General features: G+C 52.1%; 1 protein-coding gene across 2 annotated transcripts in view; it reads right to left on the reverse strand.

Annotated features, from left to right (window-relative positions):
- The window catches only part of LOC139228313 (protein phosphatase 1H-like), a 64,047-nt gene that overhangs the window by 25,584 nt on the left and 18,961 nt on the right, over positions 1–19,502 (reverse strand). For both annotated transcript variants that reach the window (XM_070859496.1, XM_070859495.1), the window contains exons 2-3: positions 6,317–6,440; positions 2,190–2,516 (exon numbers count right to left, since the gene is read on the reverse strand). In XM_070859496.1, coding sequence (XP_070715597.1) covers positions 2,190–2,516; positions 6,317–6,440 — 451 coding nt within the window. The remainder of the gene's footprint in view (positions 1–2,189; positions 2,517–6,316; positions 6,441–19,502) is intronic.

A 19,502-nucleotide genomic window follows, 5' to 3' on the forward strand; every position in this document is an offset into this window, starting at 1 on the left:
TCTCACACACACATTCTCTCACACTCACACACACTCTCACACACACACTCTCACACACACGCTCTCACACTCTCACACACTCTCACACACACATTCTCTCACACTCACACACACACACACATACTCTCACACTCACACACTCTCACACATACATTCTCTCACACTCACACACTCTCACACACACATTCTCTCACACTCACACACACTCTCACACACACATTCTCTCACACTCACACACTCTCACACACACATTCTCTCACACTCACACACTCTCACACATACATTCTCTCACACTCACACACACATTCTCTCACACTCACACACACTCTCACACACACATTCTCTCACACTCACACACACTCTCACTCACACATTCTCTCACACTCACATACACACTCTCTCACACTCACACACTCTCACACATACATTCTCTCACACTCACACACATTCTCACACACACATTCTCTCACACTCACACACTCTCACACACACATTCTCTCACACTCACATACACACTCACACACACATTCTCTCACACTCACACACTCTCACATACACATTCTCTCACACTCACATACACACTCACACACACATTCTCTCACACTCTCACACACACATTCTCTCACACTCACACTCACACATTCTCTCACACTCACATACACACTCTCTCACACATTCTCTCACACTCACATACACACTCACACACACATTCTCTCACACTCACACACTCTCACACATACATTCTCTCACACTCACACACATTCTCTCACACTCACATACACACTCACACACACATTCTCTCACACTCACACACACTCTCACTCACACATTCTCTCACACTCACACACACTCTCACTCACACATTCTCTCACACTCACACACATTCTCACACACACATTCTCTCACACTCACATACACACTCACACTCACATTCTCTCACACTCACACACACTCTCACTCACACATTCTCTCACACTCACACACACTCTCACACACACATTCTCTCACACTCACACACACTCTCACACACACACTCCCACACACACACTCCCACACACACACACATTCTCTCACACTCACACACACATTCTCTCACACTCACACACACTCTCACACACACACTCTCACACACACACTCTCACACACACACTCCCACACACACACACATTCTCTCACACTCACACACACATTCTCTCACACTCACACACACTCTCACACACACACTCTCACACACACACTCCCACACACACTCTCATACATACTCTCACACACATACACACTCTCACACACACTCTCTCACACACACTCACACACACACACTCACACGATCACGATCTAACCGCGAGCCCTCGCTTATGGAGACTGGCATGGTTGGGATACTTTTAATGTCTTCTACCGTGCATTGGGGACAGTTGACAGAAGGTTTACGAGGTTGATTCCTGAGATGAAGGGGATGCGTTATGAAGTGTAGCCCCTGTTGTAATGTGGGAAAAGCAGCAGCCAATTTGCACACAGCAAGCTCCCACAGATAGCAATGTGATAATGACCAGATAATCTGTTTCTTGTTATGTTGATTGAGGGATAAATATTGGCCCCAGGACACTGGGGATAACTCCCCTGCTCTTCTTCGAAATACTGCCGTGGGATCTTTCACGTCCACCTGAGAGGGCAGATGGGCCTCAGTTTTACGTCTCTTACCTCCATGTCCCCCTCCCTCCTTTCCTCCACAGAAAGACGGCACCTCCGACAGTGCAGCACTCCCTCAGCACTGTACTGGAGCATCAGCCAGGATTTGTTTGCTCGAGTCCCTGGAGTAGGATTTGAACCCACAACCTTCTGACTCGGAGGCGAGTGTGCTGCCCACTGAGCCAGTGGGTACGTTAGAGAGCTGCTCGGGCCAAGTCAAAAAGCAGGGCTCCACCCCCCCCTAGTATCGGTGAAGGAGGGAGGGGGGGCACGGTGGGAGGGGACATGGGGTGATGGGTACACGGAGGGAGGCGGAGCGAGGGGGACACGGGATGAGGGGGGACACGGGGGGGGGGGGATGGAGACACGGGGGAGAAGGGCGCGGGAGGGGGGGGCCGCAGGGGAGGGGACACAGGGGGAGAGGGGCGCTGGAGAGAGGGACGTGAGGGGAGGGACGCGGGCCGAGAGGACGCGGGGCGAGGGGACGTGGAGGAAAAGCTCACCATCTGGCAGAAGGCGTTCTCGATGGCCCCGATGACCAGGTACTCGTGCGAGATCTCCTTCTCCAGCAGGAAGCGAGCCTCGCTGTCGGTGGGTGGTTCCCAGTCCCCCTGATGGGGGGGGCCCTTGGCAGCCTCCCCCGACACCGTCCCCGCCTCGCTGGTGAGGCAGATGGGCGGCGGGACATCGCAGTCTCGCAGGACGCCGACAATGTCGCGCAGCTGGTCGCAGATGTGGAGGTGGAGGAGTCGGGAGGCCATCACCGCCGCTCCTGTCCCTGCGTGACCATCGAAGAGCGCCCAGTAATGGAACTCAATCCCTTCCCTCTCCTGGAACAAAGCAAAGAGCATCAACGCACGCGACACGCCGATCTGCAAAGTATTTACGGCAAGACACAGGCCGTTCGGCCTACAAACTCCTCATCCTCAACCAACATCACCCAAACAGACCATCTGCTCATTAACTCATTGCTGTCTGTGGGATCGTTTCCTACATTACAACAAAAAGTACTTCATTGGATGAGAAGCGCTTTGGCAAGTCCCCAGGGCGTGAAAGGCGCGGTAGAAATTCAAGATCTTCCTTCTTTTATAACAAAACAATGTTTTTTTTTGTCTGATAATCGCTCCTGTGGAACACCTTGGGCGGTTTACGATGTTAAAGGCGCTATATAAATCCAAGTTGTTGTTGTTGTGTAAACGCTACATGAAGTGACCAGAAACATCTACAAGGCTGACCTGCTTTTATATAGCGCCTTTCACAACGTAGGCACATCCCACAGCGCTTTACAGCCAATGAAGTGCTTTTGGAGTGTAGTCACTGTTGCAATGTGGGAAGCGCAGCAGCCAATTTGCGCACAGCAAGCTCCCACACACAGCATTGTGATAATGACCAGATCATCTGTTTTAGTGATGTTGATTGAGGGATAAATATTGGTCCCAGGACACCAGGAACAACTCCTCTGTTCTTCAAAATAGTGCCGTGGGATCTTTTACATGCACTTAAGAGAGCAGACGGGGCCTCAGTTTAACATCTCAACCGAAAGACTGCCCCTCCGACAGTGCGGCGCTCCCTCAGCACTGCACTGGGAGTGTCAGCTTAGATCTTTGTGCTCAAGTCTCTGGAGTGGGACTTGAACCCACGACCTTCTGACTCAAAGGCGAGAGTGTTGCCCCACTGAGCCACGGCTGACAGGTTCTCAGTTCTGGATGGGATGATCTGAATGACATGCGGCCTTGGAATCAGTGCGGAGATCTGATCGCTGGCTCTGCTCCACAGTGACCCCAGGGTCGGTCCGGAGAGTCAGGTGGAAAGCAGCGAGCCTCTCAGGCAGACTGTGGCGGGACTGGAGAAACGGGCTGTGCAAAAGGAGCGATGACCCCGGGGACAGTTTTCGGCAGTGTGTGCCGGGGCTAACGAGGTGGGCGAGATGGGGTGTTGAGCTGAAACGCCGGTTTAGCCCGTGTCGAGCTCAGAGGCTCATTAAACAGCTGATTGCCACTTAAAATGCTCGTGCTCATTAAAGAATCTGCACGGCATTTTAGTGACGAGCGCTTGTTCTAACGCCCTCTCCTATCGGCGACCAATTGATTGGGAGTAAACACGGCTTTGATGTCGATCTCAAGCGTTACTCTTTCTTTATTTGTTCCTGGGATGTGGGCGTCGCTGGCAAGGCCGGCATTTATTGCCCATCCCTAATTGCCCCTCGAGAAGGTGGTGGTGGGCCGCCTTCTTGAACCGCTGCAGTCCGTGTGGTGAAGGTGCTCCCACAGTGCTGTTAGGGAGGGAGTTCCAGGATTGTGACCCAGCGACGATGAAGGAACGGCCGATATATTTCCAAGTCAGGATGGTGTGTGACTGGGAGGGGAACGTGGAGGTGGTGGTGTTCCCATGCGCCTGCTGCCCTTGTCCTTCTAGGTGGTAGAGGTCGAGGGTTTGGGAGGTGCTGCCGAAGAAGCCTTGGTGAGTTGCTGCAGTGCATCTTGTAGATGGTACACACTGCAGCCACGGTGCGCCGGTGGTGGAGGGAGTGAGTGTTGAAGGTGGTGGATGGGGGACCGATCAAGCGGCTGCTTTGTCCTGGATGGCGTCGAGCTTCTTGAGTGTTGTTGGAGCTGCACCATCCAGACAAGTGGAGAGTATTCCATCACACTCCTGACATGTGCCTTGTAGATGGTGGAAAGGCTTTGGGGAGTCAGGAGGTGAGACACTCGCCACAGAATACCAGCCTCTGGTCTGATCTTGTAGCCACAGTGTTTATGTGGCTGGTCCAGTTAAGTTTCTGGTCAATGATGACCCCCAGGATGTTGATGGTGGGGGATTCGATGATGGTAATGCCGTTGAATGTCAAGGGGTGGTGGTTAGACTCTCGCTTGTTGGAGATGGTCATTGCCTGGCACTTGTGTGGCACGAATGTTACTTGCCACTTATCAGCCCAAGGCTGAATGTTGTCCAGGTCTTGCTGCATGCGGGCACAGACTGCTCCATTATCTGAGGAGTTGCGAATGGAACTGAACACTGTGCAATCATCAGCGAACATCCCCACTTCTGACCTTATGATGGAGGGAAGGTCATTGATGAAGCAGCTGAAGATGGTTGGGCCTAGGACACTGCCCTGAGGAACTCCTGCAGCGATGTCCTGGGGCTGTGATGATCGACCTTCAACGAGCACAACCATCCTCCTTTGTGTTCGGTATGACTCCAGCCAGTGGAGAGTTTTCCCCCTGATTCCCACTGACTTCAGTTTATGGGATCGAAATTGATCTTGCAGAGGTTGTACTGAGGGAGCGCTGCACTGTCGGAGGGGCAGAACTGAGGGGGCAGTACTGGTGGGGGATTCGGCAATGGTAATGCCGTTAAAGGGATTCTCACCATTTCATGTTTACTTGCTGGTCAAGGTGTGAAGAGAACGTCTGAAACATATTGGGAGACGTTCTGGGACACTTTGTCAAGACTTCACCATCACACGAGGAACATTGATTCTGGAAATTCTCTGAGGACTTCCCCTGAAGAGATTGAGTGGTGTGATACCCCACATGACTGGACAGCTTATCAAAGTCATCAGGAGAAAGGGGGTGCTGGGTGAAGGGCACCTTGCTCAGGGTCCCTCCCTTGGTCTGGATGAGAAATGGGAGGAGGACACGAGGGCAGGCAGTGCAGCACCAGCTGCTGCAGGAGAGAGGGCCAGGAGGGTGAGGTGGACTTATTCGGGGACAGGATATCCCTCCTGCATTGGACCTGCTCCACCAGGATGTCCAGTGTCCGAGACCCTGTGCGTCTTCTCCCTCAGTCCCGGGGCCGTCCTGTAATGTTGAGTGAGCACCAATGCACTTCGTGCCTTCAGTGGGTGCGAGGAGCTCACGTGCACCGCTCCACGAAAACTGTGCCTTATCAGCACTTGAGTGCTAAACCTGCAGACGTTTGGTTTAGCGCCTCCAGGCAAGTTCAAGTAACAATAATCAGCGGTTCGCACCAAAATTGCGTGCTAAATCCAGACCGTCAAACAGGCGCGTATTATTAGCACAGCTTATTATCACAGTCGTCCTGGTTTACCCTTGCCACTGGACCAAGACCCAGCTCTGTCAAGCCCGTGTGGTGGCTGGTGTGCAACGGTCACCCCACGTTAAAAACATCCACGCACAGGCATCTTCCACCCTTCAGGATGTAGTTCGTGACCTGGAATATTAGGTCCTTCATTGAAACACCTCTGAACTTTTTGACGTGGAAGCAAGTCATTCTCAACTCGAGGGACTGCCTGTGATGATCCACTTCATGCCTGTTTTCACCCTTTGACCAAAGTTACCTCCCCTTGTTAGAAACATGGGTTGCAAAAGGTAAAACTGAGACACAACTGAATGGTGGCCATTGGACAAGGGAAACCCAAGGTTCAAACCAGCAAAAGGTAAGTTCAAAGAGCCATGAACAGCTGAAATCGATATCTGGGTCGGGTATTAGTGGGGGAAAAAATTCTGGAATCATTTGAGAAATGATTGGTTGATGTGTTTGGGGGCGGTGGCGGTGGGGGAATGGGCAGATGCTGGGTCTTTCTGGATGGGTCAGGCAGGGTGAGCCGATTGGCCTTCGCCCCTCCCTCCCCATCCCGTGCAACGATCTTGTGAACACCTCCGCTCACCTTGTCCGCACTCTGCTCATCTTTCCCGTCTGCTGCACTGCTCATCGGCCTCCTCCTCGCCACAAACACTACTTCACGGGCAGCCTGGTCTTCATTGAGGGCGCTTTTCCCAGCGTTAATCACCCTTTGGGATGCAAGAAAGAAAAAAAAAACGACACCAAATGGCGGCTGTTAAAGCGGTTGTGGCACTCGTTAGACAGCGATTAGACACCTCAAGTCGCTGGAGAAATACCACCAACGATGTCTCCGCAAGATCCTGCAAATCCCCTGGGAGGACAGACGCACCAACGTCAGCGTCCTCGACCAGGCCCAACATCCCCAGCATTGAAGCACTGACCACACTCGACCAGCTCCACTGGGCAGGGCCACACTGTCCGCATGCCAGACATGAGATTCCCAAAGCAAGCGCTCTACTCGGAACTCCTTCACGGCAAGCAAGCCCAAGGTGGGCAGAGGAAACGTTTCAAGGACCCCCTCAAAGCCTCCCTGATAAAGTGCAACACCCCCACCGCCACCTGGGAGTCCCTGGCCAAAGACCGCCCTAAGTGGAGGGAGAGCATCCGGGGGGGCGCTGAGCACCTCGAGTCTCATCGCCGAGGAGCATGCAGAAACCAAGCGCAGGCAGCGGAAGGAGCGTGCGGCAAACCTGTCTCCCTTTCCCTCAACCTCTGTCTGTCCCGCCTGTGACAGGGACTGTGGTTCTCGTATTGGACTGTTCAGTCACCTAAGGACTTATTTTTAGAGTGGAAGCAAGTCTTCCTCGATTCCGAGGGACTGCCTATGATGATGGCACTCGGACCCTCGGCACACAGGGTCCCGGTCGAGGGATAGTGAGTACGAAGCAAAGGCGGGGGGGTTCGAGGTAAAAAAAAAAATTGCAGGGCTACGGGGAAAGGGCCGGGGGAGTGGGACTGGCTGAGGTGCTCTTGCAGAGAGCCGGCACGGGCTCGACGGGCCGAATGGCCTCCTTCCAGGCTGTAACCGTTCGAGGATTGTAAGTTCCTTTTTTCTCGTATTGTGACTTTGGTCATTTGCCCTTCCTAAATGGCACTTGTGTGTTCCATAAATGGCAGCCTCACACGGCACTAATCCGATCCTGGGTGCCACGTGAGCAAGCGTGTCCTGCAGATATCTTTTTTCAGACTGGTATCTAAAGGAAGTGCTTGCTGGTGTGGTATTCGACTTAAAATTAGCAATGGTCTTGTCGAGGCTAAATGGTCACTTCCTGTTGCTAACTTCTGACATGGCAAAGCTTCATTCTCCCAGCCTCTGAAACACGAGCCAGTGTTCAAAAAGAAATTGCTGCCTGTGGGATTTCAGATTCTAGAATCACCGGGGCCAAAATTTACTCCACCCCAAAACAGGGGGGGGGGGGGGAACTTACCGATCGGCGGGGCGGTGATTAGAGCAATTTTGCCCTCTGAGATTGGAAAAAGAGTGTCGGGGCGGTGTGTTGGGCGGTGGATCGGAAGCAGGGCGGAAGGCGGGCGGTGTCACGAGCGCCGCGCGGATCACGTCACCACGTCCCTCCCCTTCAGTTACGAGCTCTGCCGCCACTTTAGTGGCCCCCCCGCTGGGCCACCTGGGGGGCTTCAGCCCGGCCCGGCAGCCCGGTACCCGAGGGTGGGGAGTTACGGGCTGCCCGTTGGCGGCCAGGTTAAACTCGTGGCCACCATTGGTGGGCTGACCTCAGAGTCGGACCGACAATTAAAATAAAATGGCGGCGGTAACAGCTCTTAAACAAAACAGGGGGTAGTTTCGGCCCCATAGTATCTTACAGCGCAACAGGCCATTCGGCCCATCGTGCATGTGTTGGCCCTGTGAGAGAGCGATCTAATTAGCCCCAGTCCCTCTGCACTTTCATCCCCTTCCAGTATTTCTCCAATTCCCGGTTTGAAAGTTACTATTGAATCTGCTCCCACCGCCCTTTCAGAACACAACAACTCGCTGCGTAAAAACATTCTCCCCATCTCCCCCTCTGGTCCTTTCGCCAATTAATCTTAAATCTGTGTCCTCCTGCCATTGGAAAGAGTTTCTCCCATTCTACTCTATCAAAACCGCTCATCTGAAAGGCAGCACCTCCGACAGTGCAGCAATCCCTCAGCACTATTCTGCAGTGTGAGACCAGATTTTGTGCTCAGGTCTCTGGAGTGGGACTAGATCTTCTGACTCAAGAGGCCAGAGTGAAATAGAGACAGAGAGATAGAGAGCGAGAAGCGGAGAGAGAAAGAGTGAGAGTGAAAAAGAGAGAAAGAAAGCAAGAGAAAAGATAAACAGAAAAAGATAGAGAGAAAAATGAGAGAAAGCAGAAAGTGGAGAGAGGAAGAGATAAAAACATACTGACATGGAATAATTACAATAACAAAATACATTAGAAAACCAACGCATAGGAAGTGGGTTGTTTGTGAGTATTCAGCATTTCTGGCTCCTCTCAGTCCGAGCCAGGAAGCCCCTTCACCTGACACTGTGGTAAGTGGTTAATGTTCAAGCCCAGCATTTGCTGCCGGTTCTGTCAACAAGGCCTGGGTGGAAGCTGCAGGCTTTAAAAAGTGTTACAAAGGCACAGGGCAGGAGATCACTAACTTTATATACTTTCCCAACTCTCCTCGCTCCAGGGGTCTATGTTGCAGCGGGCTGAATGGGGACCCTCGAGACACACACAGCATTCTGCTCTGCAACTAATTCATAGAATCACAGAAACTTACAGCTCAGAAGGAGGCCATTCGGCCCATCGTGTCCGTGCCAGCCAACCAAGAGCCATCCAGCCTAATCCCACTTTCCAGCTCTTGGTCCGTAGCCCTGTAGGTTACGGCACTTCAGGTGCATATCCAAGTACTTTTTAAATGTGGTGAGGGTTTCTGCCTCTACCACCCTTTCAGGCAGTGAGTTCCAGACCCCCACCACCCTCTGGGTGAAAATATTTCCCCTCAAATCCCCTCTAAACCTCCTACCAATTATTTTAAATCTGTGCCCCCTGGTTGTTGACCCCTCTGCTAAGGGAAATAGGTCCTTCCTATCCATTCTATCCAGGCCCCTCATAATTTTATACACCTCAATAAGGTCTCCCCTCCACCTCCTCTGTTCCAAAGAAAACAACCCAATCTTTGCTCATAGCTAAAATTCTCCAGTCCAGGCAACATCCTTGTAAAATCTCTTCTGCACCCTCTCTAGTGCAGTCACATCTTTCCTGTAATGTGGTGACCAGAACTGCACGCAGTACTCTGGCTGTGGCCTAACCAGTGTTTTACACAGTTCCAGCATAACCCCCCTGTTCCTGTATTCTATGCCTCGGCTAATAAAAGCAAGTATTCCGTCGGCCTTCTTAATAAAAGATGTGATTCAAGCTCGGATAGGGAGCCAAGCGGTTACCAAGCGTTCTCCCTCGTTATCTCTGTGCTGTGTTCATTCACAAGGCTCGACTGAAAAAAGGATGAAGTATATTCAACAAAGGCTTCTTCAGAGAGCTGGCATGGGATCGATGGGCCAAATGGACACATTCTGTGCTGTAACCATTCTACAATTCTATGAAATTAGGTTTGAGGGATTTAAGGCCTCAAAAGTATGAGAGTTTACAAAAAAAGCACTTCTGTTCTTTGACTTAAAAAAACAGCTTTAAATTAACGTTGCAAATTAAAGTCTGTATTCATTTTCTTTAATCTGTTGATTGATTAATCTGAATTGACTCTATATAATTTTACTTTCTAAATAAATACAGATTAATTTTTAGCCTGTTCAATATATTCAGTCCACGGGGTACTTTCTACCTGTTTGGAAAGATTCTCTCCTTTTCTTTTTACCTCTCTCTGTCTCTATTTCACTTTGGCTGCATTCGTTACAGGGTATCTCCAAGAATGGAAGGATTCCTTTTTTGCCTTGTGGCAACACTATAGCAACTTGCAATTATATAGCGCATTTAACATAGGAAAAAGTCCCCAATACGCATCACAGAGGTTTAATGAGTAAAGTTGTTCGAGCCAAAGAAGGTGATATTAGGAGCGATGACGAAAAACTTGGTCAAAGAGGTAAGTTTTAAGGGGGGGTCTTAAAGGAAGAAAAAGAGATCCGAAAGGCAGAGGGCCCAGAGCTTAGGGCCTTGGCAGCTGAACGTACGGCCGACAATGGTGGTGCAAAGGGAGAGGGGCATGTCCAAGAGGGCAGAATTTTAGATTGTGTCTTCTACCTCTGGATTTTCCCACCAGAGGAAATAGTTTCTCTGGGCTCAAGTTTCGGCCTGAGTTACTCCTATATTTTTGGAGCAACTTGTTTAGAATGGAGCATCTTAGGAATTGCAATTCTTGGCATTTAGTTTGCTCCAGTTCTAGTCAGTTAGAACAGTTCCATTCTCGAAAAGATTTTTTTTTCAAAAGGGGGCGTGTCCGGCCACTTACGCCTGTTTTACAAGTTTAGGTAGCAAAAACTTACTCCAAACTAACTTAGAATGGAGTAAGTGTAGATTTTTGTACGCTCAGAAAAACCTTGCCTACACTTGGAAATCAGGCGTAGGGAACGAGAGATGGGGGGGGAGGGGAGGTTTACAAACATGAAACACTTCACTTTTACAAATAAAGAGCCATCAACAATAATAAATGATAAATAAATCAATAAATCAACCAATAAATCAATCAAAAAAAATCAAAAAATTAAAAATAAAAAAAATAATAAAAATTCAATCAATAAATAAAAAATTATTTCGACTAGGACGGGGCTCCCCCAGTGTCTCTCTGTGTGTTTCTGACAGCGAGGGGGGAGGGAGGAGGAGGGGGGAAGAGGGGGGAGAAGAGAGGGGGAAGAGAGGGGGGAAAAGAGAGGGGGAGAAAAGAGGGGGGGAAAGAAGAAGGGGGAAAAGAAGGGGAGAAAGAAGAAGTGGGGGGGAGAGAAGGGGGGGGGAGAGAGAGGGGGAGGAGAAGATGAATGGGGGTTGGGGGGAGAAGATGCTGAACGGGCCCTGCCGAGGACGTTGGGCGGGCCCCGCTGCCGACGAGGTAAGCGGTGTCCGGCCACTCGGCCTGGGATAGGGTGGTCGCCCGGAGACAGGACGCACTGGGAGGGCCAGGAGTTACTGCGCACGCGCGCAGTTGCCGGCACTGTTTCTGGCGCTGGGCTGTAGCTCTGACCCCCCCAGCAGCTCCTGCTGCGCTGAGCCGAGCTGGAAACGGGCCTACAGATATCGGAGAATCGCGAGCTAAGTATTTGGCGCAATTTGAGTTCTACAAATTAGGCGGGCCTCTCCGATGTGCGCCGTTCTAGCGGGGGGGCTCCGAAACTTGAGCCCTCTAGATCTACTCTGTTGAATCATTTTATCATTTTAAACACCTCACTGAGATCACTCTTCAACTGTCTAAACTCAAGGGATTACGAAGGAGGGGAGGTCCTCGGTCAGATTATTGGGGAACCCCAGAGGTAACACCGCAGGTCGGGAAGAGAAACCATTGCAGGAGATCCTCTGGCTAAGGCTGGATAGGAATGGACCCAGGCGACTGCAGTCCCACCCAGCTGTACAGCGGAGGAGCGGCATTGGAGGGGGATGGTGTGATCAACCCTGTCGAAGGCTGGAGACAGGTCGCGAAGGGCGAGGAGCGATCGTTCACCGCGGTCACAGTCACATAGGATGCCATTTGTGACTTTGATAAGGGCCATCTCAGGGCTGTGGCAGGGGCAGAGACCCGATTGCAGGGATTCAAACATTGAGTTACGGGAAAGATGGGCACAGATTTGGAAGGCGACAACATGGTCAATGACTTTGGAGAGGAAAGGGGGTTTGGAGATGGGGCGGTAGTTTGCAAAGGGCAAGGTTTTTTTTTGAGGAGATGGGGGTGATGTCGGCAAGTTTGAGAGAGAGGGGGGCAGTACCCGAGGAGAGAGGACCGTTAACAATGTCGGCTAACATGGGAGCCAGGAAGAGAAGTTGTGTGGTCAGCAGTTTGGTGGGAATAGGGTCAAGGGAGCAGGAAGTGGGTCTCACGGGCAAGTTGAACTCGGAGAGGTCAAGAGAGGTGATCGGAGAGAAACTGGAGAAAGATGCGAGGTCGGGGCTGGGGAGATCCTTCGAGGAAATTTGACCCGGTGGGCTAGGGGAATGGCGGCTTGTAGGCAGTTTGCAAAGTATTTCACACACGAGCCAAGCTTCAATGCAGAGTCAGTGTGGGCTTGTCTATGGAAGGTGACGTTTGTGCGAGTGGTGTGTTGGGAAGTCACCACAATTGCAACAGTTCTCACTTCCCTCGGCCGTGCACTCCAGCGATATTTTACTCGCTGTTTTTGAAATCCATGCTCGGCATCACCTGATCACTGCTTCCTGGTTTGACCACAACTCATCTCCCTAAAGAACGTCCTGCAGGTTGCCCGGGCTACCCGATGCAAAGTGAGTAACACAGAACATTACAGCGAGTGACCGACTGCGAGGAAAGCAACCCCTCCATCTGGAACAGGTCACTTCAATCCACCCACTCCCCTCCCTCTCACCCCACCCCCACTGCCCCCAACAACAGCAGAGAAACTGTGACATGAAAAACTCTAATAATTATGGACTCACAGGGGGTGAAATTCCATCGGGAGGTGGGACTTTTGTACCAGGCATGGAAGTCCACACCCCACTCGAAAAATTGGGATCGCCTGCCCCCGAAAGGAAGTGGAGCGCAAAATAACGCACCCCATTTACCCCATTTCCTCTCTGGGGTGGACGGGTCGGGAGGGGGAGGGGGGGGCTCTCCGCTTTGTTAAAGGGAGGGGCTCAAGGTGTAAACTGCGCTGGTGAAAGGGGCCCCCCTGGACCACTGGGGAGTGGCGTTGCCGTGCCAACACCCTCGCACTCGAGCAGAGCGCGGCGGGCTGAGCGATCGCGGCACGGGACCCGCGTTATGTTCGAAGCGCCAACGGGAGGTGGGGGGGTGGGGGGGGGGGGGGGCGCAGAAATAAATCAGCATTTAAAAAAAAAACCTGCCTGCCACCTCCCCTGTAACCATCGCCCGGTTATCGCCCCCTGAAGCTGTCGCTGGTATCACCCAGCCCGGCTTCAGGGGGGGGGGCGATAACAGGGCGCTGCGCACAGTGATGATGTCATAGCCCGGCGCAGCGGAGCAGAGAATGACGGGGTTACCGCCGCCGATAAACTCCCGCGGAACTTAGCCGGGGCGCAAACACCAGAATTTCTCGGCCATAGGACCGTACGGCACAGGAGGGCATTGAGCCCATCATGCCTGTCAATTAGTCCCGCTCCCTACCTCTTTCCCCATAGCCCCGCTAATTTCCCCCTTTCAGGGACTTGTCCAAGTGCATTTTGAAAGTTACTATTGAATCTGCTACCACCGCCCTTTCAGCCAGCGCGTTCCCGATCACAACAACAACTTGCATTTATATAGCGCCTTTAACGTAGCTTCACAGCAGTGTCATAAGACAAAATAAATAAATTTGACACCGAGCCACACAAGGAGAAATTAGCACGGGTTGGTCAGAGAGGTAGGTTTTAAGGAGAGTCTTAAAGGAGGAGAGAGAGGTAGAGAGGTGGAGAGGTTTAGGGAGGGAGTTCCAGAGCTTGGGGCTTCATGAAAAAAGGCACGGCCACCGATGGTGGAGCGATTATAGTCAGGGGATGCTCAAGAGGGCAGAATTAGAGGAGCGCAGAGATCTCGGGGGGTGGGGGTGGGTTTGGAGGAGATTACTGAGATAGGGAGGGGCGAGGCCATGGAGGGATTTGTAAACAAGAATGAGAATTTTGAAATCGAGGCATTACTTAACCGTGAGCCAATGTAGGTCAGTGAGCACAGGGGGTGATGGGTGAGCGGGACTTGGTGCGGGTTAGGGTATGGGGCAGCCGAGTTTTAAGATAACAATGGGGAGGTGGATGAGGAGAATTAAAAAAACATTTTTTACGCAGCGAGTAAACTCTCTAGACTTCACTATTTGAACGCACTCCTGGCCAGCATCCCACATTCTACCCTACGTAAACTTGAGGTGATCCAAAATATAAGAACATAAGAAATTGGAGCAGGAGTCGGCCATTTGGTCCCTAGAGCCTGCTCCGCCATTCAATAAGATCATGGCTGATCTGATCATGGACTCAGCTCCACTTCCCTGCCCGCTCCCCATAACCCTTCACTCCCTTATCACTCAAGGCGGAGATAGACAGATTTTTGAGCGATAAGGGAATAAAGGGTTGTGGGGGGGAATGAGGGATTGAAAGGAGTTCTAGTCAATACTTTATTCAGAAGAGTCGCTTTCAATCCACGATAAAAATAAACATTCGATGGTAATCTCAGTGTTTCCGGCAGGAAAGCCTGGCTCAAAAGGCAGTGTGGGTCAGAGCTGGACCCCAGACTCTGTAAGCATGTCTTTGTCACTCACAGCACAGAATTTATCCAATAAAATCAACGGGGCACAACTCATTACTGGTTCAGGGATCCCATGGCATTACTTGAGGCTGACACTCTGAGGGAGCACCGCACTGTCGGAGGGGCAGTACTGAGGGAGCGCTGCACTGTCGGAGGGGCAGTACTGAGGGAGCACCGCACTGTCGGAGGGGCAGTACTGAGGGAGCACCGCACTGTCGGAGGGGCAGTACTGAGGGAGCGCCGCACTGTCGGAGGGGCAGTACTGAGGGAGTGCTGCACTGTCGGAGGGGCAGTACTGAGGGAGCGCCGCACTGTCGGAGGGGCAGTACTGAGGGAGTGCCGCACTGTCAGAGGGGCAGTACTGAGGGAGCGCCGCACTGTCGGAGGGGCAGTACTGAGGGAGGGCCGCACTGTCGGAAGGGCAGTACTGAGGGAGCGCCGCACTGTCGGAGGGGCAGTACTGTGGGAGTGCCGCACTGTCGGAGAGGCAGTACTGAGGGAGTGCCGCACTGTCGGAGGGGCAGTACTGAGGGAGCGCTGCACTGTCAGAGGGGCAGTACTGAAGGAGCGCCGCACTGTCGGAGGGGCAGTGCTGAGGGAGTGCTGCACTGTCGGAGGAGCAGTACTGAGGGAGCGCCGCACTGTCGGAGGAGCAGTACTGAGGGAGCGCTGCACTGTCGGAGGTGCCGTCTTTCGGATGAGATGTTAAACCGAGGCCCCATCTGCTCTCTCAAGTGGACGTAAAAGATCCCACGGTACTATTTTGAAATAAGAGCAGGGGAGTTATCCCCGGTGTCCTGGCCAATATTTATCCCTCAACCAACATCACCAAAACAGATTATCTGAAGTCATTGAAAGTTGGCATGCAGGTACAACAGGCAGTGAAGAAGGCAAATTGTATGTTGGCCTGTATAGTGAGAGGATTTGAGTATAGGAGCAGGGAGGTCTTACTACAGTTGTACAGGCCCTTGGTGAGGCCACACCTTGACTATTGTGTACAGTTTTGGTCTCCTAATCTGAGGAAGGACGTTCTTGCTATTGAGGGAGTGCAGCAAAGGTGATTCCCGGGATGGCAGGACTGACATATGAAGAAAGACTGGATCGACTAGGCTTATATTCACTGGAGCTCAGAAGAATGAGAGGGGATCTCATAGAAACATATAAAATTCTGATGGGACTGGACAGGTTAGATGCAGGAAGAATGTTTCCGATGTTGGGGAAGTGTTGGGGGGGTCACAGTCTAAGGATACGGGGTAGGCCATTTAGGACCGAGATGAGGAGAAACTTCTTCACTCAGAGAATTGTGAACCTGTGGAATTCTCTACCACAGAAAGTTGTTGAGGCCAGTTCGTTAGATATATTCAAAAGGGAGTAAGATATGGCCCTTACGGCTAAAGGGATCAAGGGGTATGATCATATTGAATGGTGGTGTCGGCTCAAAGGGCCGAATGGCCTACTCCTGCACCTATTTTCTATGTTTCTACATTTCTATATTTCTCACATTGCTGTTTGTGTGAGCTTGCTGTGCGCAAATTGGCTGCCGCGTTTACAATATTTACAAAAAAGTACTTCATTGGCTGTAAAGCGCTTTGAGACGTCTGGTGGTTGTGAAAGGCGCTATATAAATGCAAGTCTATCTTTTAGGAAGGTGATTGGCCAATAGTTTCGATGGACCAGCAAGAAATAATCTTGTGACTCAGAGACAGCAAACAACAATCCATCTGCATTAATTAAACATGTGACTGCCTTTAACTGACAGCCAGGTACAGAAATGGAAAGTAAAGAACATTTTGGAAACTGAAACTTAGAAGAATCAAAATAGGGAAAATGGAGAAGTTTTAGTTGCTTGGCACTGAGTTTTTTTCTAATCTGGATTCCATAAAGAAAGACTTGCATTATTATAGCGCCTTTCACGACCACCTCATGCCCCAAAGTGCTTTACAGCCAATGAAGTATTTCTGAAGTGTAGTCACTGTTGTAATATGAGAAACGCAGCAGCCAATTTGCGCACAGCAAGCTCCCACAAACAGCAATGTGATAATGACCAGATAATCTGTTTCAGTGATGTTGATTGAGGGATAAATATTGGCCCCAGGACACCGGGGAGAACTCCCCTGCTCTTCTTCGAAATAATGCCGTGGGATCTTTTACATCCACCTGAGAGAGCAGACGGGGCCTCGGTTTAACGTCTCAGCCGAAAGACGGCACCTCCGACAGTGCAGCGCTCCCTCAGTACTGCACCTCTGACAGTGCAACGCTCCCTCAGTACTGCCCCTCTGACAGTGTGGCGCTCCCTCAGTACTGCACCTCTGACAGTGCGGCGCTCCCTCAGTACTGCCCCTCCGACAGTGCAACGCTCCCTCAGTACTGCCCCTCTGACAGTGCAGCACTCCCTCAGTACTGCACCTCTGACAGTGCGGCGCTCCCTCAGTACTGCCCCTCCGACAGTGCAACGCTCCCTCAGTACTGCCCCTCCGACAGTGCAGCACTCCCTCAGTACTGCCCCTCCGACAGTGCGGCGCTCCCTCAGTACTGCCCCTCCGACAGTGCGGCACTCCCTCAGTACTGCCCCTCCGACAGTGCGATGCTCCCTCAGTACTGCCCCTCCGACAGTGCGATGCTCCCTCAGTACTGCCCCTCCGACAGTGCGATGCTCCCCCAGTACTGCCCCTCCGACAGTGCGATGCTCCCTCAGTACTGCCCCTCCGACAGTGCAGCACTCCGGCAGTACGGCACTAGGAGTGTCAGCCTAGAATTTTGTGCTCAAGGCCCTGGAGTGGGACTTGAACCCACAACCTTCTGACTCAGAGGCGAGGGTGCTGCCCCCTGAGCCACGGATGTAAAGCTGGGGCTGCTGGTGGGAGACCACACCAGTCACATGTAGCTGGAGCAGAGCTGTGGGTGAACTCGCTCCAAGAGTTGCTCTCTGTGCAGAGACTATTAACCGGCCTCCCATCCTGCCCCCGCCCCAGTCCGTAAACCTGAGCCCACCCGAACCTTCGCTGCCCGTGTCCTAACTCACACCAAGTCCCGCTCACTCATCACCCCCTGTGCTCACTGCTCGTGTCCTAACTCGCACCGAGTCCCACTCACCCATCACCCCCTGTGCTCACTGCCCCGTGTCCTAACTCGCACCGAGTCCCGCTCACCCATCGCCCCCTGTGCTCGCTGCCCCGTGTCCTAACTTGCACCGAGTCCCGCTCACCCATCACCCCCTGTGCTCGCTGCCCCGTGTCCTAACTCGCACCGAGTCCCGCTCACCCATCACCCTCTGTGCCCCGTGTCCTAACTCGCACCGAGTCCCGCTCACCCATCACCCCCTGTGTTCGCTGCCCCAGTGTCCTAACTCACACCAAGTCCCGCTCACCCATCACCCCCTGTGCTCACTGCCCGTGTCCTAACTCGCGCCGAGTCCCGCTCACCCATCGCCCCCTGTGCTCACTGCCCGTGTACTAAATTGCACTGAATCCCGCTCACTCATCACCCCCTGTGCTCGCTGCCCCGTGTCCTAACTTGCACCGAGTCCCGCTCACCCACCACCCTCTGTGCCCCGTGTCCTAACTCGCACCCGGTTCCGCTCACCCATCACCCCCTGTGTTCGCTGCCCCCGTGTCCTAACTCGCACCGAGTCCCGCTCACCCATCACCCCCTGTGTTCGCTGCCCCCATGTCTTAACTCGCACCAAGCCCCGCTCACCCATCGCCCCCTGTGCTCGCTGTCTTACATTGGCTCCCAGTCCCACAGTGCCTCGATTGCAAAATTCTCATCCTCGTGTTCAGAGGCTGTGAAACGTCCGGAGATCAGAGACCAGAGTTCTTCCTTTGGTATTTTGTTTCAGATCTCCACAAACCGGTGGTGGATTATATTTCCCTCTTTTTAACTGCAGGTTTTATTAGACGTAACAACAAATTGCATTTATATAGCACCTTTGGCGTAGTAAAGCATCCCAATGGGCTTTACGGGAGTGTTAGTGTCAGCTGTGGCTCATTGGGCAGTAATCTCGCCTCTGAGTCAGAAGGTCATAGGTTCAAGTCACACTCCAGAGACATGAGCACAAAAAAAATCCAGGCTGACAGTCCCAGTGCAGTGCTGAGGGAGTGCTGCTCTGTTGGAGGAGCAGTGCTGAGGGAGTGCTGCACTGTTGGAGGGGCAGTACTGAGGGAGTGTCAGAGGTGACATCTTTTGGATGAGACATTAAACTGAGGCCCTTTCTGCTCTCTCAGGTGGGCATAAAAGATCCCATGGCACTATTTCGAAGAAGAGCAGGGGAGTTATCCCCGATGTCCTGGGGCCAATATTTATCCCTCAACCAACATCACAAAAACAGATGATCTGGGTATTAATTTTGTCTATGGGAGCTTGCTGTGCGCAAATTGGCTGACGTGTTTCCTACATTACAACAGTGACTACACTCCAAAAGTACTTCATTGGCTGTAAAGCACTTTGGGACATCCTGAACTTGTGAAAGGCGCTATAGAAATGCAAGTCTTTCTTTCTTATCAAACAGAATTTGACACTGAGCCACATATTAGGACAGAGACTTGGTCAAAGAAGTAGATTGTAAGGAGCGTCTTAAAAGAGGAGAGAGTGGTAGAGAGGTTTAGGGAGGGTATAGCGGAGTTTAGGACCCAGGCAGCTGAAGGCACGGCCGCCGATGGTGGGGCGATTAAACAAAAGCCCTTTTCCATTTCTGCTCACGGCCCTTCAGCTGGTGCAGCCTGAGATTACCCAGTCACTGTTTGCACCTCCAGGAACAATAAACCCATCACGCTGTAATAACCGGTTAGCATTATAACACCCAAGGCCTAGAAATGGGAGCCTCTGGTATTGCAAGAAGCTGGGTTGTGCAGGTTGGAAGC

This window comes from Pristiophorus japonicus, chromosome 17 (assembly GCF_044704955.1).
Source record: "Pristiophorus japonicus isolate sPriJap1 chromosome 17, sPriJap1.hap1, whole genome shotgun sequence".
Taxonomy (NCBI): Eukaryota; Metazoa; Chordata; class Chondrichthyes; family Pristiophoridae; genus Pristiophorus; species Pristiophorus japonicus.